At 39.9% G+C, this 25,874-nt stretch overlaps 1 protein-coding gene across 18 annotated transcripts in view; it reads right to left on the reverse strand.

Annotated features, from left to right (window-relative positions):
- The window catches only part of STAU1 (staufen double-stranded RNA binding protein 1), a 90,531-nt gene that overhangs the window by 14,449 nt on the left and 50,208 nt on the right, over positions 1-25,874 (reverse strand). For 7 of the 18 annotated variants that reach the window (XM_073793085.1, XM_019943767.3, XM_019943764.3 and 4 more), the window contains 3 exons: positions 21,935-22,073; positions 20,339-20,504; positions 9,710-9,808 (listed from right to left, as the gene is read on the reverse strand). In XM_073793085.1, the coding sequence (XP_073649186.1) occupies positions 9,710-9,808; positions 20,339-20,504; positions 21,935-22,035 (366 nt within the window). In that variant the 5' untranslated portion in view covers positions 22,036-22,073. Of the gene's footprint in view, positions 1-9,709; positions 9,809-20,338; positions 20,505-21,934; positions 22,074-24,107; positions 24,313-25,737; positions 25,786-25,874 lie in introns of all 18 variants that reach the window. The other 11 variants (XM_033840789.2, XM_019943751.3, XM_019943752.3 and 8 more) reach the window with 5 other exon arrangements.

The raw sequence follows: 25,874 nt of genomic DNA on the forward strand, positions 1-25,874 counted from the left end.
ACAGGAGCTAGTCTGAATGGCAAGTTGAACATCAAAATGATTAGCAACAATAATGGAGTAACACTTTGAACGCATCTATACTAATATAAATTAATATAATATAAGGCAGGAGGAGATTTTCTTTGGACATGCAGAAAATCAATGTTTGACATCCACCACAGTAATAACTGGTGCCGGGAAGAATTATAAATGACTGCTAGAAACACTGGGGAACTCTGTAAGGGCATAGCCTTCAAGCATCTCCCCATAGGTTATGGATTAACTATAAAGGGAAAGGAAGTCTCCACAGAGTGGCACACATCTGGTGTAGGCAGTGAAACTAACATCACTAACACTCGGATAAAATGACATCATGTGCTGCTGAGAACCAACATTACTTCTGTAGTGTTCCCTGCCAAAAAACGCACAACCCGAAACTAATCCTGAGGAAACAATCTGACAAACCCAAATTGAGGGCCATTCTACAAAATAACTGACTTTTAAAAATACCAATATCATATATACAGATTGCCAACAAACACATGAAAGAATGCTCAACATCATTAATCATTAGAGAAATGCAAATCAAAACTACAATGAGGTATCATCTCACACAGGTCAGAATGGCCATCATCAAAAAATCTACAAACAATAAATGCTGGAGAGGGTGTGGAGAAAAGGGAACCCTCTTGCACTGTTGGTGGGAATGTAAATTGATACAGCCACTATGGAGAACAGTATGGAGGTTCCTTAAAACACTACAAATAGAACTACCATACGACCCAGCAATCCTACTACTGGACATATACCCTGAGAAAACCATAATTCAAAAAGAGTCATGTACCAAAATGTTCATTGAAGCTCTACTTACAATAGCCAGGACATGCAAGCAACCTCAATGTCCATCCACAGATGAATGGATAAAGAAGATGTGGCACATATATACAATGAAATATTACTCAGCCACAAAAAGAAACGAAATTGAGTTATTTGTAGTGAGGTGGATGGACCTAGAGTCTGTCATACAGAGTGAAGTAAGTCAGAAAGAGAAAAACAAATACCGTATGCTAACACATATATATGGAATCTAAGGGGAAAAAAAAGGTCATAAAGAACCTAGGGGCAAGACGGGAATAAAGACACAGACCTACTAGAGAATGGACTTGAGGATACGGGGAGGGGGAAGGGTAAGCTGTGACAAAGCGAGAGAGTGGCATGGACATATATACACTACCAAACTAGATTGCTAGTGGGAAGCAGCCGCATAGTACAGGGAGATCAGCTCGGTGCTTTGTGACCACCTAGAGGGGTGGGATAGGGAGGCTGGGAGGGAGGGAGATGCAAGAGGGAAGAGATATGGGAACATATGTATATGTGTAACTGATTCACTTTGTTATAAAGCAGAAACTAACACACCATTGTAAAGCAATTATACTCCAATAAAGATGTTGGAAAAAAAAAAGAAACTAACATAACATTGTAAAGCAATTATACTCCATAAAGATTTTGAAAAACAAAACAAACCAATATCATAAAAGACAAAAAAAAACAAAAAAACGCTGAGGAACTGTTACACATTAAAGGAGACTAAAGAGATGCATCAGCTAAACACAATGTGTGATCCTGTACCAGACTCAAGACCAGGAAAATACTTTCTCTAAAGGACATCATGGGGACAAGTGGCAATATGTGAATCTAGGATGTATATTAGGTAACAGTATTACAGCAATGCTAAATTTCCTGTATTGACAATCAGATTATAGTTATTTTAAGATAATGTCCTTGTTCTTAAGAGACACATACTGAAATATTAGGAGTCAAAGGGCATGATGTCTGCCACTTGCTCTCAAATGAGTCAGCAGAATGAAAAATAGAAAAATATGTACATTTACAGAGAAGAAAAAAGCAAATGTGCTAAAATGTTAACCACTGGTGAATCGATGTGAAGGATACATTCACTGTCCTACGCTTGCAACTTTTCCATTGGTTTGAAATGTTTCAAAATAAAAAGTTGGAAGGATGGCTAGGAAATCTGTGTGAGCCCAAGAACTGGCTGTGCTGTGCTCAAAGGTGAGAAAGGGAGGCATCTCAGAGAGCGGCCTCACTGCCCTACAAAGGAAGAGGTTTGTTGGGAAGAGCCCCGCTCGCATAGGCGCTTGCAGACTAATCTTAGAGAGCCCCCCAGGGGGCTTTTCTGGTGGCGCAGTGGTTGAGAGTCCGCCTGCCGATGCAGGGGACACGGGTTCGTGCCCTGGTCCGGGAAGATCCCACATGCCGCAGAGCGGCTGGGTCCATGAGCCATGGCCGCTGAGCCTGCGCGTCCGGAGCCTGTGCTCCGCAACGGGAGAGGCCACAACAGTGAGAGGCCCGCGTACCGCAAAAAAAAAAAGAGAGCCTCCGGGATGCCCTCCCACACTGACAGCCTATATTCCAAATGCTCCCTCCTTGAACAGTGCTCTCCGCATCCTCAGATGAGACTTGAAAAGTAAGGGTAGCCACCCTGATGGCTCACTTCAGATTCACAGTCCATCCTGGTCCCTCAGCAACCATTTTCATTGTCTGCTCACATCATAATCCCACCAATCTACATCTGCAATTTAACCTAGAATGTATTTAGTGGGATCAAGTCACAACTGCCTCCCAGTAACTATATCAACCAGCACCGTAACATTTTCTAACTAAAACTATGTATTTTATCAAAAATCTAGCTGTATACATTTTTCTGAAAAGCTGTATGAACGGCTCCTGTATTCTCTATTGCACACTTAACTCAGTTTCCAACATGACGTATCTTGCTATCTGTCAAAATAAAAAAAAAAACAAAAAACTATTCTATTCATTTATTCAATAAATATTTCCTGAGCATCCAATATAGGCAAGGGAATCTTCCAGGTGCCAGAGACAGAACTGTGGGGAAAAAATAAAAGCTTTGCTCAACCTAATAATGGAAGCTAATATGAACTTTTGATATGTGAGAGCTATTTAATATAAGCACTCATATTAACAAACTCAATGACACTACCTACACACAAACTGTCACGTTTTAAATTATTACTTCAAGAGATATTCACCACCACAGGGCACTCCCACAATTTCTTTTGTGACTACCTGACAATACCCTGCTAAGTGTTACATATTCCTGAACAGAAGTATGAAAGCCAAATCTAAAACCTAAACAGAAGTATAGGCAGGACAGAAGCAATCTGGTCCCCAAATCCCAAAGAGCAAAAATATAAAATGGCAATCCCTCACTAAGGTCCAGAAAGCTCTGTGACTCTCAGGCAAAGCAGCAATTGGTGTGGGCAGGTGCCAAGCTTCACAAGGATCTAGGGCCCTGGCCCCAGCAGTCACCTCTGTAACCCCTAGGTGACCCGAGAAGCCAGGCATCTCCCATTCCCACAATCTTTGTACCCCTCCCTCCAATCTTTAAACATCCATTCTTGTGCCACACTAATCCCTCAGCAGGAGGGAAAGAAGCATTTCTTCCCTTTCCCAAAACAGGTTCCCAGGGAGACCATGAGGCTTCTCCGGGTGAAGCTCCCACCTAGTTCCCACTCAACAACTACCCCTATTATTCTGTGTGTCCCCTGTCTCACTGCCTCCCCAGCCACCATCTCCCACCCAGAACAGAGGCAGAAAGGCTGGAAGGGATGTAGGGCCAGGTACGATGCCAGCCTGAGAGCCATCTGGTGCACTGCACTCTGGAAAGGGGACAATATAAACTGATCCTGCCTGCCAGGAAGGGGCAGGGATGGGTGTGGGGGGGGTGTGGGATGGCCCTGTGAGCCAAGTGCCACTCTCTACCCCCACCTGCGCCTCATGGCAACAGATGAGTTTGGAGGTCAGAAATCACCATCACCATCACTCAGCTGATGGCATAAGGACTGAACTCAGGAGCCAGTTTAGGGCACTAGCACATAATAGAAGAAGGCATATATTTCATGAGAGTCAGACATGAAATTTGGGGATCACCTAACTACAAAATTAAAGTATTTTACAGGACAATAAACTTCAGGTAGACTTTTTTTTTTGCGGTACGCGGGCCTCTCACTGTTGTGGCCTCTCACGTTGCGGAGCACAGGCTCCGGACGCGCAGGCTCAGCAGCCATGGCTCACGGGCCCAGCTGCTCCGCGTCATGTGGGACCTTCCCGGACCGGGGCACGAACCCGTGTCCCCTGCATCGGCAGGCGGACTCTCAACCACTGCGCCACCAGGGAAGCCCCAGGTAGACTTTTTAAAAAAGAAATAGGCCAAAAGAAGTTAATGAACCACTTAAAATTGTTTTAAGCAGATGTCCCACCTCAAATTACATTTGCCTGAAGTAACAAATACGTTGAGTTTTAAAGCTCTTTGGAAGACTAAACCTATACTCTTTATAACTTTGAAAGATCAAATAGTTGATAAAGAAATCTATTAAAACACAACCTTGCATAACCAAGCACAGAAATCAAAAGAAAGAATTTGCAAAGAATTTTTGAAAATTATGGAAACTTTAAAAAAAATTCCCCCTTACCTGCCTAACCTATTTGGACTCACTGTGTCTTTGAAAGAAACACATACTAAATGTACTTTATTTTCCATTTTGAACTAACAATCATTAATTGTTGTTTTTAGGCCACAAAGTCTCCAACAACAAATGAGGTTATTAAATGGGTGAACTGGGAGGCACACACTGGGCAATGACAAAACTTATGTCTTTTTAACAATTACTCTGACATTTTTAGGGACCATTTAAGGAGATTCTTAATATTTGGAGGGTAGCAGATGCTTTTGAGAATCTTATGAAACCAACGGACCCTCCTGCCAGAAGAAAACACACGTGAACAACAAAAGGATCCCCTTCAGACCATTTTAGGAGGTTAATGGACCTACAGAGGCCAGCTGTGGACCGCCTAGAGATCCATGGCTGCCCTAGGAATAAATACTGCTTTGCTAAATAAATATAAAGTTTGAATCTTCGATGGAAAAATCAAAAGCTTTACAGACAAGCAAAAGCTAAGAGAATTCAGCACCACCAAACCAGCTCTACAAATGCCAAAGGAACTTCTCTAAGTGGGAAACACAAGAGAAGAGAAGGACCTACAAAAACAAACCCAAAACAATTAAGAAAATGGTCATAGGAACATACATATCGATAATTACCTTAAACGTGAATAGATTAAATGCTCCAACCGAAAGACACAGGCTTGCTGAATGGATACAAAAACAAGACCCATATATATGCTGTCTGCAAGAGACCCACTTCAGACCTAGGGACACATACAGACTGAAAGTGAGGGGATGGAAAAAGATATTCCATGCAAATGGAAATCAAAAGAAAGCTGGAGTAGCAATAAAATACTCTCAGATAAAATAGACTTTAAAATAAAGAATGTTACAAGAGACAAGGAAGGACACTACATAATGATCAAGGGATCAATCCAAGAAGAAGAGATAACAATGATAAATATATATGCACCCAACCTAGGAGCACCTCAATACATAAGGCAACTGCTAACAGCTATAAAAGAGGAAATCAACAGTAACACAATAATAGTGGGGGACTTTTAACACCTCACTTACAGCAATGGACAGATCATCCAAAATGAAAAAAATAAGGAAACAGAAGGTTTAAATGACACAACAGACCAGATGGATTTAATTTATATTTATAGGACATTCCATCCAAAAACAGCAGGTTACACTTTCTTCTCAAGTGCACATGGAACACTCTCCAGGATAGATCACATCTTGGGTCACAAATCAAGCCACAGTAAATTTAAGAAAATAGAAATCAAGCATATCAAGCATCTGTTCCGACCACAACGCTATGAGATTAGAAATGAATTACAGGGAAAAAAACATAAAAAACACAAACACATGGAGGGTAAACAATACGTTACTAAATAACCAAGAGATCACTGAAGAAATCAAAGAGGAAATCAAAAAGTACCTAGAGACAAATGACAACAAAAACACAACAATCCAAAACCTATGGGATGCAGCAAAAGCAGTTCTAAGAGGGAAGTTTATAGCTCTACAAGCCTACCTCAAGAAACAAGAAAAATCTCAAATAAACAATCTAACCTTACACCTAAAGGAACTTGAGAAAGAAGAACAAACAAAATCCAAAGTTAGCAAAAGGAAAGAAATCATAAAGATCAGAGCAGAAATAAATGAAATAGAAACAAAGAAAACAATAGCAAAGATCAATAAAACTAAAAGCTGGTTCTTTGAGAAGATAAAATTGATAAACCATTAGCCAGACTCATCAAGAAAAAGAGGGAGAGGACTCAAATCAATAAAATTAGAAATGAAAAAGGAGAAGTTACGACAGACACTGCAGAAATACAAAGCATCCTAAGAGACTACTACAAGCAACTCTATGCCAATAAAATGGACAACCTGGAAGAAATGGACAAATTCTTAGAAAGGTATAACCTTCCAAGACTGAACCAGGAAGAAATAGAAAATATGAACAAACCAATCACAAGTAATGAAACTGAAACTGTGATTAAAAATCTTCCAACAAACAAAAGTCCAGGACCGGGTGGCTTCACAGGTGAATTCTATCAAACATTTAGAGAAGAGCTAACACCCATCCTTCTCAAACTCTTCCAAAAAATTGGCAGAGGAAGGAACACTCCCAAACTGATTCTATGAGGCCATGATCACCCTGATACGAAAACCAGACACAGATACTACAAAAAAAGAAAATTACAGACCAATATCACTGATGAATATAGATGCAAAAATCCTCAACAAAATACTTGCAAACAGAATCCAACAACACATTAAAAGGATCATACACCAGTGGGATTTATCCCAGGGATGCAAGGATTCTTCAATATATGCAGATCAATCCATGTGATACACCATATTAACAAACTGAAGAAGAAAAACCATATGATCATCTCAATAGATGCAGAAAAAGCTTTCGACAAAATTCAACACCCATTTATGATAAAAACTCTCGGGATTCCCTGGTGGCGCAGTGGTTGAGAGTCCGCCTGCTGATGCAGGGTACACGGGTTCGTGCCCTGGTCCGGGAAGATTCCATATGCCGCAGAGCAGCTGGGCCCGTGAGCCATGGCCGCTGAGCCTGCACGTCTGGAGCCTGTGCTCCGCAATGGGAGAGGCCACAACAGTGAGAGGTCCACGTACCAAAAAAAAAAAAAAAAAAAAAAAAAACTCTGCAGAAAGTGGGCATAGAGGGAACCTACCTCAACATAATAAAGGCCATATATGACAAACCCACAGCAAACATCATTCTCAGTGGTGAAAAACTGAAAGCATTTCCTCTAAGATCAGGAACAAGACAAGGACATCCACTCTCACCACTATTATTCAACATAGTTTTGGAAGTCCTAGCCACGGCAACCAGAGAAGAAAAAGAAATAAAAGGAATACAAATTGGAAAAGAAGAAGTAAAACTGTCACTGTTTGCAGATGACATGATACTATACATAAAGAATCCTAAAGATGCCACCAGAAAACTACTAGAGCTAATCAATGAATTTGGTAAAGTTGCAGGATACAAAATTAATGCACAGAAATCTCTTGCATTCCTATACACTAATGATGAGAAATCTGAAAGATAAATTAAGGAAACACTCCCACTTACCACTGCAAAAAAAAGATTAAAATACCTAGGAATAAACCTACCTAGGGAGACAAAAGACCTGTATGCAGAAAACTATAAGACACTGATGAAAGAAATTAAAGATGACACCAACAGACGGAGAGATATACCATGCTCTTGGTTGGAAGAATCAATATTGTGAAAATGACTATAGTACCCAAAGCAATCTACAGATTCAATGTAATCCCTATCAAATTACCAATGGCATTTTTTTATGGAACTAGAACAAAAAATCTTAAAATCTGTATGGAGACACAAAACACCCCGAATAGCCAAAGCAGTCTTGAGGAAAAAAAACGGAACTAGAGGAATCAGACTCCCTGACTTTATACTACAAAGCTACAGTAATCAAGACAATATGGTACTGGCACAAAAACAGAAACATAGATCAATGGAACAGGATAGAAAGCCCAGAGATAAACCCACACACCTATGGTCAACTAATGTATGACAAAGGAGGCAAGGATATACAATGGAGAAAAGACAGTCTCTTCAATAAGTGATGCCGGGAAAACTGGACAACTACATGTAAAAGAATGAAATTAGAACACTCCCTAACACAATACACAAAAATAAACTCAAAATGGATTCAAGACCTAAATGTAAGACCGGACACTACAAAACTCTTAAGAGGAAAACATAGGAAGAACACTCTTTGACATAAATCACAGCAAGGTCTTTTTTGATCCACCTCCTAGAGTAATGGAAATAAAAACAAAAATAAACAAATGGGACTTAATGAAACTTCAAAGCTTTTGCACAGCAAAGGAAATCATAAACAGGACGAAAAGACAACCCTCAGAATGGGAGAAAATATTTGCAAACAAATCAACGGACAAAGGATTAATCTCCAAAATATATAAACAGCTCATGCAGCTCAATATTAAAAAAACAAACCCAGTCCAAAAATGGGCAGAAGACCTAAATAGACATTTCTCCAAAGAAGACATACAGATGGCCAAGAAGCACATGAAAAGCTGCTCAATATCACTAATTATTAGGGAAATGCAAATCAAAACTACAATGAGGTATCACCTCACACCAGTTAGAATGGGCATCATCAGAAAATCTACAAACAACAAATGTTGTTGTTTTTGTTGGGGTGTGGAGAAAGGGAACCCTCTTGCACTGTTGATGGGAATGTAAATTGATACAGTCACTATGGAGAACAGTATGGAGGTTCCTTAAAAAACTAAAAATAGAATTACCATATGATCCAGCAATCCGACTACTGGGCATATACCCAGAGAAAACCTAATTCAAAAAGACACATGCACCCCAATGCCCACTGCAGCACTATTTACATGGAAGCAACCTAAATGCCCATTGACAGACGAATAGATTAAGAAGATGTGGTACATATATACAATGGAATATTACTCTCCCATGAAAAGGAATGAAATTGGGTCATTTGTAGAGACGTGGATAGATCTAGAGACTGTCATACAGAGTGAAGTAAATCAGAAAGAGAAGAACAAATATCATATATTAATGCATATATATGTGGAACCTAGAAAAATGGTACAGATGAACCGGTTTGCAGGGCAGAAATTGAGACACAGATGTAGAGAACGTATGGACACCAAGGGGGGAAAGCGGCAGGGGTGGGGTGGGTGGGGTGGGATGAATTGGGGGACTGGGATTGACATCTATACACTGATGTGTATAAAATGCATAACTAATAAGAACCTGCTATATAAAAAAATAAATAAAATTCAAAAAAAAACAAAAATTGGGGGCTTCCCTGGTGGCACAATGGTTGAGAGTCCGCCTGCCGATGCAGGGGACACGGGTTCGTGCCCCAGTCCGGGAAGATCCCACATGCTGCGGAGATGCTAGGCCCGTGAGCCATGGCCGCTGAGCCTACGCGTCCGGAGCCTGTGCTCCGCAACGGGAGAGGCCACAGCAGTGAGAGGCCCGCGTACCATCAAAAAAAAAAAAAAATTTGTATATTCTTCTGTTAATAAAACATGATTACTTAAAAATAAAGTTTGAATCTTAAATTTGAAGATTCACATATATATGATTATCATTCCAATGTTATTTAAGAAAAATACAATTCCGATGATGAACACCAACAGTATAATAGATGTGTAAAATAAGCTTACCTCAAAATTCACAGGCAAGTTCCGTTTAAGTGCAATCTCAAACACTTGACTTATTTCAGATTTATTGAGATTTTCTTCTTCTGATTCTCTTCCGTTCACCTAAAGGAAGAATAATTGGTTAGTAGTGAACTCTTGTTAAAGCGGTCAAGATCCCAGCTGTGATGATAAATCTTAAAAGCACTGAAACTAGGCTTTATAGATGCAGCAGTAACCCCGTGAACAGAGCCACATGTGTTTCATGTGTCACTGAAATTAAAAGGTTAAAAAAAAGTGTCCTATCAAACTTTGGCTAGTTTCTACCTCATAAATCCAACATAAACAGTCCACACATAACAGGCCTTTGGGTACGGATCGGTCTAATCGCGTTGTAGTGAGCCACGGCCGCTCAGGGAGAGGGACTCCCGAAGCCTCCTCAAGGACTGGCAAGCCACATTCTGGAAAAAGTCCAAGTACAGTCTGTGTGGGGCATGGCAAGGACAAATGTAAGTCTCTCCACCTAGGTATGTGGGTTTCTTATTTGGACAAAAAAATCCCTGGAAACCACTTTTTTAAAAAAGTTGCAGTGGAACAATTACAAAACCGCCACGTGTCTCATACTTCACTGCTGCTGGCAAAAATGCAAGGTGCAGACTAATAAAGAACCTTGAACAAAAGCTGACTCCAGCTTTGTAACAAGGTTCATTTACAGTCCTCCACAGGCTGGGACTACAGAGGGGCAGAGATCTTCTCTGTGCACACGGACCACATGGAGTCTATACTGTGTGGCAGTGATAATACAAGCAATGAGATAAGTTCAGTAATAGCAAAGTGACCCCAAAACATGGCAAGACAGCTGTGTTTTTCTTATTACTGGGATTCTTCTGTCAAAGAATTTGTAAAATCCTATTTCCAAGATAAGAACTACATGACAGGAACCCAAGGCTGAAATCACTGGATAGGCAGATGTAGCACCATCCAGGATTTGATTTGTTGTGCATTTCCTTAGGTTTATCAGGTAGATCCTAACCCTAACACAGGATCCATATTTCAAGCTATAATTAAAAGAAAGAAAACTCTAAATAAAAAAAAATTAATATAATTAAGGATATAATCCTGTATAAGTAAATTTAACCAGACACTGTAATTCTTTCTCTCCTTCCATGATGATAATGTTTTCTTTCCAATCTGGTTTCACTTCACTCACTACCTGGTCGAAACTGTTTGCATAGCAACTTCTGTGATTAATTATTAAGCCAAACACACTTTCATGCTTGTTGTTTAAATCATAAGGAGAAAGAGGGCCTGCCTTTTTATGAGTGAATCCTTAAAGCCAGAAATGTTCAAGCAAGGTATCTTAGAAGGCTAGAGTTCCAAAGAGGTTTGGTTTGAAATTTATTTTTTAAATAGGTTTAAACAAGAACAACAAAAAAAATACTGTATTTTAAAAAGTAAGCATGTTCAACAATAGTGCTGAGAAAACCAGATACCACACACACAAAAATGAAGTTGGACTCTTACCTCATACCACATACACAAATTAACTCAAAATGGATCAAAGACCTAAGCATAAGGGCTAAGAGTATAAAGCTTTTAGAAGAAAATACAGGGGAAAAGCTTCATGACACTGGATTTGGGAATGATTTCTTGGATATGACACCAAAAGCATAGGCAACAAAAGAAAACCAACAGGACTTCCCCAGTGGCACAGTGGTTAAGAATCCGCCTGCCAATGCAGGGGACACGGGTTCGAGCCCTGGTCCGGGAAGAGCCCACATGCCGCAGAGCAACTAAGCCCATGAGCCACAACTACTGAGCCTGCGCTCTAGAGCCCACATGCCTAGAGCCCATGCTCCGCGACAAGAGAAGCCACCGCAATGAGAAGCCCCGTGCACCGCAATGAAGAGCAGCAGCCCCCGCTCGCCGCAACTAGAGAAAGCTCGCACGCAGCAACGCAGACCAAACACAACCAACAAATTAATTAATTTTTAAAAAAAGAAAATCAACAGATGAATTGGGACTCAAAATTTAAAACTTTTGTACAAAAAGAAACCAAAAAACACTTCAGTACATTGAAGGACACAATTAAGAGAGCAAAGACAACCCACAGAATGGAAGAAAATATTCGCAAATCATGTATCTGATAAAGAATTAATGTCCAGAATATATAAATAACTACAATAACAAACAATGCAATTCAAAAATGGAGAAAGAATTTGAATAGACATTTCTCCAGAGAAGATATACAAACGCTCAACATCACTAATCATAGAGAAATGCAAATCAAAACTACAACCACTTCACACCCGTAAGGACAGCCACAGACAATAGCAAGTGTTGTCAAGAATGTGCAGAAATTGGAATCTTTGTACACTGCTGGTGGGAATGTAAAATGGTATAACCTCTGTAGAGAACGGTATGGTGGTTCCTCAAAAAGTTAAACTTAGAATTACAATATGATCCAGCAACTTCACTGCTAAATATATACTCAGTAGGGACAGATACTTGTACATCAGTGTTCATAACAGCATTATTCACAATAGCCAAAAGATGATAACCACCCAAACATCCATCAACAGATGAATAGATAAACAAAATGTGGAATACTGATACAATGGAATATTACTCAGTCTTAATAAGGAATGGAATTGTGAAACAAGCTACAACATGGATGAACCTCGAAAACATTACGATAAATGAAATAAGCCACACACAAAAGACAAATATTCACTTATACAAGGTATCCAGAACAGGCAAGTGCGGAGACAGAAGCAGGACAGAGGTTTACAGGGGATGAGGACGGAGGGGAAGGTGGAGTTTTGTTTAATGTGTACAAGAGTTTCCGTGTGAGATGATGAAAACGTTTTGAAAATGGACAGTGGTGATAGTTACATAACATTGAGAATATATTTTATGTCATAGGACTATACACTTAAAAAATGGTTAAAATGGCGTCCTTTATATTATCTATATATTTGACCTTAATTTTTTGAAAAGCAACAAAGAAAACTATGTGTTTCATACCAAACAGTAACACACTAGAGACCATCAACACATTAACTTGTGCTAACAGGCTAACTCATTTTTGTACACAAACAAGTTTTCTGACAGCTGTTTATTTGAAGAGTATCCATAGATTTTTTAAATAAGTTATTTTAAAAACTGGTCCACTCTCATGATAAATAACTATGTCAATGAGAATGTTTTCCTTAGGTGCAACAAGAACCAAATTTGGAAATAAACCAGGTGATGAGGATGATAATGCTTCTATTGCCATGCATGTACCCCAATTTTCATTTTTTGTTCACTGTATCAGCTCAATTCCTTTTAACTTTTATTGTTAGTTATGACCTATTTCAAACATACAGAAAAGTACAGATAATAATGTAACAGGCAATTGTGCTGGATTTAACAAATGCCAACACTAGACACTATTGACATCAATTTTTTTTTGCTTTTATAAGGAAAACAATGAATGAAGCCCTTCTCACTCTTCTCCCCATAGAAGAGTTAACTGCTATTCTAAAATGGGACTGGATCTTTCCCAGCCATGTGGCTTTCTTTTTCAAATGGACCAAAACAATATATAGTATAATTTTGTGTTGTGAAAATTCACATAAATCATTCTCATTGATTGCCTTTTATAAATATTCTAAAGTTCAAACTTATAAGTTTTACTAATGAAATGTTATTTTTCTATTTTGCATATTGAGGTTCCACATAAGTCTGATAAAAAACAATGGTCTACTACTAAATTTTAAACTCTCAGCCAGCAGTCCTCAACCATAGCAGCATTAGAATCACTTGGGAGCTTTACAAATACAGATGCCAGAGCCCTGCTCCAGATAAGTGAACTCAAGTTTTTGCAGATAGGGCCTGGATTTTTTTTTTTTTTTTTTTTGGCTGCGTTGGGTCTTCGTTGCTGTGCATGGGCTTTCTCTAGTTGTGGTGAGCGGGGGCTACTCTTCGTTGCGGTGCACGGGCTTCTCATTGCGCTGGCTTCTCTTGTTGCAGCGCATGGGCTCTAGGCACGCAGGCTTCAGTAGTTGTGGCTCGCAGGCTCTAGAACGCAAGCTCAATAGTTGTGGCACATGGGCTTATTTGCTCTACAGCATGTGGGATCTTCCTGGACCAGGGTTCAAACCCGTGTCCCCTGCAATGTTCTTAACCACTGCGCCACCAGGGAAGTCCCAGGATATCGTTTTATATATAGTATTTGATTTTTTTTTTAAGTCCCCACGTGATTTTACTAGCAAACAGAGTTGAGATTCACTGCTCGAAGGTACTACTTCTGAAGGAATTGCAAAAGGGACAAAGCAGCCAGTAAAATAAAAATGCAAAACAGGAAACAAAGATATACATTTATCTGGAAGTGAGATTATGTTGCTCTTTTACATAAATAATTTTATTATTATCTGGACTGGACAAAATGTTGCAATGGGGGAAGCAGCAAATGACTCAAAACAAATCCACAAATACCATTCCCAGTGAGATGAGGAAAGTGTAGCGGGCCCTCAGTCTTACCTTCATGAAGTGGGAATTACTGTTAACATCAATCCCATAGTGTATGGTTCAGCAATAAAATCTAGGCAACATTAAGAAAAGAAAAAAACACTCTGAACCATGCTTAACCCTCAATATGCCAGGGAAAAATAGTAATCACCATTTACCATCTGGCTCCAATGGGCCCTCTTTATTTTTCTATATTTAAAGACATTTTACAAATAACATACAGAATAAAAGGACAACAAAAATCATTTCATTAGAGACTTTAATAAAAAATTAAAATAACAAACCTAAGTTTTTATTCCAGGTTTGTAGTCAGGAAGGAAGGTACATATACCCAAAATGGGCAAGGTCATTAAATGCAACTAACAGCTGTCACGCCTGAACTTTGAGCACTGCCCATAGTAACGATGCCAGATTTCAAATCCACCTCCAATGGGTTCTAGCTTATGATTCTGATTCTTCTTGTACTGGTATTGTCAAAACACATTACTTTTGAAACTGACTCATAACTTTGTTGAAGGGAGAAAAGCCATCTTCTTTGCCCCGTAACTACTGGGTTGGCCAAACAGTTCGTTTGGTTTTAAGTAAAAATAAAAGACACATTTTTCATTTTCACGAAGAACATTATTGAACGGATTCACTAACCGAACGAACTTTTTGGCCAACCCAATACAAAATGCTTTCATTTCTAGATTTATAAACACCAAAAGAAGGATCTAATGATTTTTTTCATTGTTGTATCATCAATTTCCTTCTAATACATACACCTCTTTCTATATGTATCCAGTTATTTTGTGGACATTAAGTGGTGAGAAAACTCTGGTGGCCAAACATCGTATAAGATGAGAGAATGTTGCCACACAAATTTTTTAGAAAAACAAAACAGGATGGTCCAGTTCTTGTTGCAAAATATTGTGCAGCGAAGTCCTTCCTGTTGAATGACTGACCAGAAGAGAATGCACATTTCTTTTTCATACACCAGAGAAATACACAGTTCACCTGCTCACTCTTCAAGTCTGGGAAAACTTATCTAAGGTATCAACTGAAGACTCCCAGTCTGAGTCACGTCAACACTCAATCTCACCATCACCATTAGAGTCTAGAATGCTGCTGTTTTTCTCTCTGCATTCATCTTCTGATTTACCTAATAATGAAAATGTCTTCCTCCATCAATTTTCTTCTCTTTGCCAGTACGGATGGGAAAAGAAAAATTCTGAAGTCTCTCCTGGGTTCAACAAAAGCTAAAAGTAGAGTAAAAAGATGGTGTCTCCAGTCTTCTTTTGTATCTTCTTGAAAGATAATGTGATACATTAGGCAATGCAGTAAGAGCATTAAAGGATGATGCAATAATGACAATTATTTCACTACTGTATCATCCACCAAGGATTTCATCATTCTTCCACTTTATTATTATTTTAGTCTTGTTTATTGCATATTTGGGAAAATATGATGAAGAGTGTTGAAATGATATGTAGGAGGACAGCAGCAAAATGTTTTTCAAAGCATAGGAAAATTAAGATTCCATAATGTAAAGATTTATAAAAGGATCCAAAGGACCCACATGATCATTTTAAGACAGAAATCATTATTCTACTTTCAAAAATAAGTATGTTTTCTCTTTGTTCTTTTTAAAACCTCTAGAAAAAGAATAAAAGTCATGCAATATCAATTATTACAGAGGTAGAGAAAGCTCAAAAATGGAAATTGGGTCCAATGGACCCTGATAGTATAATGAAGATTAAGGTCTCCAATTTTAGTTTTAGTCCTACTTAAATACGTCCCTGGCTCAAGTGAAGATAAGAACTCAAGACCAGGAAGAACTGCATTTATTTATTTTTTCAGAAGTAGTATTTAAAAAAAGAAAACTTCAAACAATACAACTTTTTTAAAAGTCTGTCCTCTACCACTACCACCAAGAGAAAACTACTTTTAAAGTTTGCTATAAGCTTCAAGATAGAAACTATGCACATGCAAATACATACAGATACATGCACACACAGTTGGCAATTTTGATTACTTAACACAATCACACTATACACGTAGTAACAGCTCTGGATCATGATTCCCCCCCCATTCATTCATTATGGGCCTCCTTTCACATCCACGTAAATAGATATACCACACTCTGATACTCTTGGGATAAATGTATTCATTTATTTAACCATTTCCCTACTAATGGACATATTAGGCTAGCTCCTGTTTTCCTCTATTACAGATACTGTAGTTATGACCATCTTACTCCTAACACCTCAACACTGAATAAGTCATCCTTTATTAGCACAAGCCATGGACGGGACAGGAACAGAACAGAATAGAATAGAATAGAGGTGCTTTCCCAACTCAGGGCCTCTGCTCAAGCTGCTCCCTCTGCTGGGAATGTACTTCCCCTGCTCTTCTGCTCATCTTCAGTCTGAGCTTAAATGACTCTTCCTCAATGCACCATCAGTACTCCTACCTAAACAAGACATGTTATGCTCTCATGATACTTGCTACTTCCATCCTAGCACTGCACTTTTTGATGATACTCCATTCAACCAAGCTCCACATGGGGAGGGGCAGTGCTGCTGTTTACCTTTAGGGTCAGCCAAGCACAGTGCCTGTCATCAAGGGACCAAACCACACCTGTCTTAGACAGAAACCGCCAGATTTAGTGGCTATATTTTAGAGAAGGTGAATCGATCCACCACATGAGCTAAAAATTTTTAATAGCAAAATGGACAATTCGTTTAAAATGATAATTTCCAGTGCTGGCAGGCTGTGGGCAAACAGGCTGCTCAGGCCCTGTTGGCAGAGGCCTAAAATGGTACCATCTTCCTGGTGGGGAACTTGGCCATATACGTTACCATGCAATTCCACTTCTAGGACTGTGGCTCATAAAAATAATCACGGACATACACAAAGATTTAACTACCACAATGTTCTTCACTACCTATTTTTATAACAGGAAAAACTGCAAACAACCTAAAAACCAAGCCTCTGTTGCTGAAAAAATAAACTGGTATGCTCACACAATGGAACACTGTGCAGCTATTAACAAGTGCTTAAGGGACATCCCCGGCAGTCCAGTGGTTGAGACTCTGCACTTCCAGTGCAAGGGGTGTGGGTTCGAACCCTGGTTGGGGAACTAAGATCACACATGCTGTGCAGTGTGGCCAAAAAAAAAAGTACTTAGAACCATGTTGAATTTGAGTCCCCCATGGAATTATAAGTAAATGGCATTACAACATATTCATAATGAGCATTTCAGTGAAAAAAAGGTGGTTACTGTACAATATCATCCCATTTTTGTGAAACAGGTGCATGTGCTTACTTATATGTGCACTGACATTCACAAAAATGTTTACAGTGACTCTCTACAAGTGGTAAATTTATACAGCATTTGTTTTTCTTTTTGAGTTTTAAAATTTTTATAGTTCACAGGCATTACTTATAAGAAAAAAATTAAAGCTGTCTTTTAAAAATGTCCTTCTCCCCTGCTGCCCACCCTCCAGGGGGCCTGGTAGACCAGGCGCAGCTCATTTAGGTGGGAAGCCAAGTGTTTCACTTATTACCTCAAAGAAAAGGTCATATCCTAGTTAATGACCCTAATTTCTGAAGTCTCTACTTCAAACCATATAGAATTAGAAAAGGGGCAAAGAGGAGGAAACAAGGGGCACAAGTGATGATCATGACTCCCAGCCAAGCTGCTTATAGAACGTCAGGTGAGCCGAGGACAGGGTGTCCACTACAGCCCCCTGACCTTAAGACCTGAGCCAACCAACTGCTCTGTGAGTCACTCTGAGACACTGACGGGCGCTTTCCCTTTGCAGCGATATGGTGAGTACATACTTCCAAGGAGGATTCCAAGGGGGAAAACTGCCTGGGAAGCACTGAAAATACTTAGGACCTGGGATTCCCAAACCCTGACTGTGCTTTAGAGGTACTCTAAGAGCATGTTAAAAAAGAAAAAAAAAAGCAGGACTTCCCTGGTGGTCCAGTGGTTAAGACTCCACGCTCCCACTGCAGGCAGCGTGGGTTCGATCCCTGGTCAGGGCGCTAAGATCCCACATGCCGTGCGGCACAGCCAGGAAAAAGAAAAAGGAAAAAAAGAAAAAGCCAGACTCCTGGCTAGACCCACTGCATTAGAATCTAGATTCATGTGGGTTAGGCCAAGGAATTTTTTTTTTAACTTCTCAAGTGATTCTGAAGCAGACAACCCACATACCACTGTTCAGCGATCGTTTAACAACTGCTGGCTAGAAGGAACCAAGAAATACCTACTCCATCTGACTCCAATTATATTAGCACCAAAGTCAACTCAAAAAATGAAGCCTCCAAAAATAACTCAGATTTCACTACCTTTGGTGTTTTTAACAAATCTCACCACTGAGAACTTCATCCTTTCACTTCACTAAATTCTCCTCTTCTAAGCTATAGTCCATTCTCCTTTATTTGGTCCTCAGTGGACCCAGGAAACAGATCATCTCTGTTAAAATGCATGATGACACTCAAGATGGAAATGCACTGCAACAGAAGAAAAACAAAACCGTCCTGCACAGCAGCCATGAAGCCACAGAGCACCACCCTGAGCTGGGTCACCCTGGGGGACAGCTGGACACAATGGACCTCAGCAAGCACCCTGCCAAGGGTCCCTTCAACTTCAAACCTATCATCACCCATTTAGCCCTACGTTCTGTGCAAGATCTTCCTATTCTTTGAGGACTTGTTTCTTGATGAAGAAAAGTCAAATGCTTCCCAGGGATGTTTTCAGGAAGCATTTCATACTATGATTAAACAGAATCATGAAATCTCAGTGTTTTCTAACTCAGTGGGTTTCTCCTGGAACTCTGGACCCTCAATGGCATGGAATCACTGATTTTCTAAGACCCATATTCCTATTTAGTCACAGAGTTCAAATCCTTTACCTGTTGTGATAATTTTAAAACACAGTCCCCAAGGGAGTTCCCTGGCAGCCCAGTGATTAGGGCTCCGCACTCTCACTGCCAAGGGCCCGGGTTCAATCCCTGGTTGGGGAACTAAAATCTCACAAGCTGCATGGTGTGGCCAAAAATTAAAAATTAAAAATAAAAAAATAAAATGTGTCTCAGAGTGACTCACAGAGCAGTTGGTTGGCTCAGCCCCCAAGTTCTTTGATACTCCTCTCATCCAGAAGTGGGGTTCTCAGCATTGTGAACGTACTAAAAGTCACTGAACTATATACACATAAAATGGTTAAAATTGTGAAATTATGTTATGTGAATTTTACCTCAGTACAAAAAGTGAGATTCTGTACCTCCTGTTTTTGAATCTGGGCTCTGTGCCTGCTTGACCTACAGAATATGGCAGAAGTGACGCTGTGCTGACTTCTGGGCCTAGGTCCTAAGAAACTGGCAGCTGCTTCCATTTCCTGTCTTCTAGAATGCTCACCTTTGGAACCTAGCCACCACACTGTGAGGATGTGTAAACAATCTCTGCACAGGTTAACTAGGAGAGGAACTGAGGTCTCCGGACCAAAGCCCCCTCTCAGCTCCCAGGCGACAGCCAGCAACAACTCACCAGCCATGTGAAGGAGCCATCTTGAAAGAGATCCTCCAGCCCCTGCATAGCTGCCTCAGCCCAAGCTACGTGTAGCAGAGACAAGCTCCCCGTGCCAAGCCCTGCCTAAACTGCAGGCTTGTGAGCAAAATAAAGGCCTGTAGGTGTTTAAGCCACTAATTTTTGTGACAGTGTGTTAAGCAGCAATGGATAACTGGCACTTCAAGATAATAAAGAAAGAAAGACTGGTCAAAATGGCTTTAGAAAACCCTCTAACCTGGTACCATAAATCACAGATTCTGACAAGCATAATCTTCAGCACCAAAGAATTCTGCCATGCATGTTCTTCACAACTCAAGTGAGTCCACAATCTTTCTAACATGTTCACTCAAAACTATGCCATTGAGCACAAAAGAAGGCACCTGACTTTCTTGCTGAGACATTTTTTTTAAGGGGGAAGAAAGGCAAGAAAGCTACAGGGTATAAAAACTTGTAAGCTATCAAATAACAAACATTATGGACAACTCTCAATACATCCTCTTAGAGAAAGCAACTTGAGATGGTGTCTTCCCTACCACCTTCCTGCTACACCCAAAGCGTCAAGGAGCCCCAGCTCTGCTCTCTCCTCACCTCCAGCCTCTCGGGTGGGGGCTCGTTCTGCAGGGTCCTCAAAGCTTTTGCAGCAGCGTCGTGTTTCGCAGCCTGTCTCGTCTTTCCTTTCCCGTTAAATTGCTGTCCTCCCACAGAAAGTTCAACTTGATAAAGTAAAGGTGGCACTGGAAATGGGTAAAAGTACCTAAAAATAGAGGGGGGTAAGGAAAATGAGTCTCAGGTAAGTCACCATACGTTCTCTGAAAAACTCCAGGTATTTCCTTCATCACAGGTCCTGATCACATCAGCGTTTACTCACCAATAATGACTCCTCATCAGTACATCCAGAGACTTCCCATGTTTATGCTGCATTAGAATTGCCACACGGTATGAGCAAATACTGTTTATGTGCCACAAAATACACTGCCTTACAAATTATATGAGTTCAATTTATAAAGCTAACCCGTGTTTACAAAATCTAAAATAGATTAGACTTTGGCTGAGACAGAACACTTAACTCGCTCTACTTTCTCGTACCTGAGATTCACGCTTCCGGGTCTCCAGAAAAGGATGGAAATTTTTTAACAGACGTCTTTTAGAAAGGACCCTCATTTCTGTAAATCCCAATATCCTATAGCCTGGTGGAGGCTGGTTTCTATTTTTAAAATTCCACCTCCCTCCTACCCCAAAGTAGGGAAGGGAAATGAAAAATGAAGACCTCCAGTTTGATCATCAATCTATCCACTAGTGTCTTATGACCACAAGCAGAAGGTTTTTAACACATGGCATTTTCAGGTTTCGATTAATATTTTACTGCATCCATATACCAAGGCTATTTACAAACACATATGTAAGTTCAACAGTCAAAAAGTACCCAATAAACAATAATCAGGAAATCTGTGAATGATGAGAATTGTGGTATTGCAGGAATCATGTTCAAATATGACTCAGTTTGGGACTTTCCTGGTGGCACAGTGGTTAAGAATCCGCCTGCCAATGCAGGGGACACAGGTTCGAGCCCTGGTCCGGGAAGAGCCCACATGCCACGGAACAACTAAGTCCGTGCGCCCCAACTACTGAGCCTGCGCTCTAGAGCCCACGAGCCACAACTACTGAGCCCACGCGCCACAACTACTGAAGCCCGCATGCCCTAGAGCCCGTGCTCTATGACAAGAGAAGCCACCGCAATGAGAAGCCCACACACCTCCAAGAAGAGTAGCCCCCGCTCGCTGCAACTAGAGAAAGCCCGCGCATAGCAACGAAGACCCAACACAGCCAAAAAAAATTAATAAATTTTAAAAAATAAAATAAAAATCATTAGGCCATCTTTGTTTAAAAAATAAAAATATGACTCAGTTGCACAAAGCAGTTAGAAGGGTGATAGCTTTAACCAGATAGCTTGGGGCATGAGCCGTACTGCTCGTGAGGAATGTGCTCAGGCCCTTTCCAATGACAGGAGTTAAAAGAGCATCAAGATACAGTTCCAATGACACCAAGACAATTAAGACTGACTTTAGCATTTGGCAGGCCAGAGAGGACCAAACCATTTTGTGCTCTACAATCTAAAGATCTTATTATTCTACGTAAAAGATCAAATATATCTTCACCTGTATTGAAAACAAAACAAACACATACCTTGGGGGATAAGCACCTCCTCTCATGTTGTAGTTATAGGTGGACTGCATCCGAGAGTAAGGGTCGACAGGCTTATACATTGGTTTTTTTCCAAGTTTCATGCACAGTGCATTTAGCTCTACAGTAGGGGTTATGCTTTCTGCAACACAGAATCAACACAAAGAATTGTTTTTTTCTGATGTGAGAATGACACTCACTAAAATCAAAAAGAATAGCATGCTTTCTACTAATTGGATTCATGATGTATTTCAGGAAAAGATCTAAATACTTCACTGCTAGGCATCAGGTCAGGAAATCCAAGAATCTGCTGTGATTTCTAGGTATTAATACACAGTCAGCAGCACAAAATATACTGTAACGGCTATTAAGGGAGCATCAGTGTAACACAAGATGTTAGCAGTGAAAGCCAGTTGTCAGAAATAAGTTCCAATACACATCAAATTCCATGATTAAAAAATCCCACAGGACCGTCCAAGTCATTTCATTGTTTGGGAATACTCAACCAACATAACTTTGGTTGCACTGACTGGCTGGCTTACACTTAGAAGGATGTTTGTACACACTATTTCATAGAACAATGCATTTATTCAGTACTAACTGGAGGCAGAGTACTGTGCTAAGCTTGAACACAATTCTTGCCCCAGAGGAGTTCAAAGAACACAAAACACACTCAAAGAACTACAATACAACATTATGTGTGCTATAAGGAAAGGTGCAGTATCACTGAGGAAGAGACAAGTAAATTCTATCTGGAGAAGTCAGATGAGACCTACAAAATATTTAGAGGTTCCCATTCTTAATTTTTTTGGGGGGGGCGGGCCACAGCTCACAGCATGTGGAACTTCCCTGATCAGGGATTGAACCTGCACCCTCAGCAGTGGAAGCACGGAGTCTTAACCACTGGACCACCAGGGAAGCACTGGATGTTTCATTCTTGATACTTATAATGGGATCTGACTTGTGGTAATACTTGTTAGAAAAATGAGATCTGTTGCCGTATACAACAGGAGCAAGTATATCTTAGGTTATCTCAGAAATAGCAACTTTAGAAAATATTCATTATTCATCTTCCTTTTTTTCCCCTCTCATTTCATCCAACTCATAAACCTTTAAAAATCATTTAAAAAGAAAACCAGCCTGGAAAGATTAGTGTAGGGGCACAATCACATTTAAAAATAACACTTTAATATCAAACACAGAACAACACTAGCAATGGCAAAGTTCGATTTAAATGCACACAAAAATCCATTTTAAAATGCCTCTTTAGGGTGTATGTAGAGGAAAATAAAAATGACTCGATTCTGTACCATAACTGGTTTGACTAAGTTTAGTGCATAAATCAAATTTATAAGAATATCTTTGAGTTTGCAAAGTCAGAGGGTCACATGAATAACCAACCTCTCTCTAGCTAACATCAGAATTATATTTTTTACACAATTCAAATAGTGCATTTTAAGTAAGAGCAGCTCTGACCCATAAAATTTATCTGCAGTAGAGAATAAATTTAAAGAAAGAATACCACAAAGCAATCAAAAGCAACAAGAAAGGTGTGACCGAGATCTTTTGAGATCTTCCCAGATCATTCCCGAGTGCAAAGGGCCTGGAATGACTTCACGTACTGGAGCAATAACTCTCCTAAAACAGCCACTTCTACCTACAGCCTCCAGGTCAGTGGTTCTCAAGCTCCCGCCAGATACTCCTCTTTATCAGTATTCTCCCCAGTTGGGCCCTTGCTTGAAGAGATATTACCTACTGATTTGTATTTAAGAAACAAATATTTAAAATATTTTCTCATTCTTGTTAATGATCAGGAAACATAAAACTGATAATCAGGGGTTATGATCAACATGTTATAATCAATATGACCACACGGAGTTGAAGTGATTTTAGCTAAAACCCACATTCTTGGCATCTATACAACCTTATCAAAAGAAAACATGTATTTTCATTAGGCTTTTCTAAAAATCTCGGAAATCATCTGGTGACATCCTTCACCGCCCACGACCACCTTTCCAGACCAGCAGGAGTGGAGGGACTGGAGCCTGGGAACCACTGCTTTAGAGTAAGGCTAAGACCTGAAAAGATAAGCATTTGCCACTGGTAGTGCAGACTCTGTGCTTTCAAAACCAACAAGTTAGTTAAGAAAGAATTCATATACATACTAAACAGATACCTCTAGACACACTTTTGAAAGGAACCTGTCTTGGCCCACGCATAATACCTGGATTCCTTCCTTCGCTACGAAAAGGGCGGACTATAGGTTTAGGAAATTTTGTTCCTTCCAAAGCTTTGGCAGCAGCTGTGTGTTGGGCTTTTTTAATACTAGTTCCTTCAGCTTCCCAGTGCTGATCTCCAAGTGTTAGCTGTACTGTAAACACCTACAAATGAAAATTGTGAGCTCTCAATTCATGAAACCTGATGTTGACTATAATATGTCACTTGGTCCTTGAACATAATTTATGGTCATGGTTTAAAAGGCCTGGTGATTATCTTGATACTTTATCCGTTCATCCCCTTTTTCGTTGTTTTTATAAACACAAAAAGATACACATATCATTGACTTGTACTGCATAGCACTCCATGAAAAAACTATGCTTTGAAAGATGGGGGTAAGTACAGAGATTAAAAAATGTTCGCTTATATATTAAAATATTAAATGCTGATGATTTGGAAGCCATCCAAATAGAAAATTGTCTTCCCATTATTTCTCATGGAAGAAACTTAGCAAACTTGATTTAGACACACAGTAGTACCTCATACAAATGAAGACAATATTTGTTTTGATGTTGTAATTTGTTTGTGGACGCTTGCCTGAAAACACAACCCCATTAGAACGAAAACTCAAATAAATTTGGGGATGTCAGCCAGGTTCGAAAATGTTGCCTTTTACTTTCCTAAGACTGCACTAGTCAGACACTGCTTCCACTTGCAGAAGCAAATCAGATTCATAGCAAGTAAAGATCTAAAAACGTTTCTGAACTCAATTCTAAGGAGGCAATCAAAACAGCTAATTCCGTCCTCAACAAATACTGACAATGGCAAGCCTCTTTCTTCCTTTTTAAGTATAAAGGTAACTCATGTGCACACTCCATTCGTAAAATTAGGTTACGTTAATCCGATCAGAACTGGACTAATACTCTATCAAAAAAAAACAAACCATGACCCATCACAGCTCAGTGATTCTTTAACTTTGGTGTGCATCTGAAGAATAACCTGGGAAGCTTGGTAACATACACATGCCCAGGGATTTCGACTGAACAGCACCAGGGAAGCCCAAGCATGTGTATTTTTAACAAGCTCCCAAAGTGATTCTGATGCACTTCAACGTTTCAAACTCACTACTTTGGAGCTTTTATTCTTCTCATCTTCTTTATCACAGAATATCACTTTATTTCATTGACAAATAATTCACATGAGAAATGTTAATCTGAGTATGCCTAGGTCATTTAAATTTGGTGCCTAAAGGGATGGGGCCAACCTGCCTTATAGCTGATTTTTCTTATAGATCTTAACTTCAGGATTCCCTCAGTGCACAGCTTCCACTAAAGGGGAAAAATTAAAGAATCCTTCATCCCCCTTGAAATATTAGGGGTCTCCTATATTTATGCTGCAGTTCATAAAGCTACTCACTTAAGCACCAATAGCATGAACTCAAAACCCTGGCTGGCATGAAAGGTCAAATGGCAGAAGAAGCCTGCAATCCTGTGCAATCCCTGAGTCATTTTTGTGATCCTTTCATGGAAAGACATTGAAGGGGAAAATGCTAAAAGATAGAAAACAGTTAATTTCATGATCAGTCTTGCCTTTCTCCAGGGCTGTCCCCGTCGGCGCTGCTGCCACTCTGCTGCCTTCTGTGTGGAGGGTTGGTAGTGAGGTTAGATCTTGGTTCAGACAGAATTAAAAGTACACCAGACCTCTGACTTTTTAAATAGTCTAACAA

Source organism: Tursiops truncatus, chromosome 15 (assembly GCF_011762595.2).
Source record: "Tursiops truncatus isolate mTurTru1 chromosome 15, mTurTru1.mat.Y, whole genome shotgun sequence".
Classification (NCBI taxonomy): domain Eukaryota; kingdom Metazoa; phylum Chordata; class Mammalia; order Artiodactyla; family Delphinidae; genus Tursiops; species Tursiops truncatus.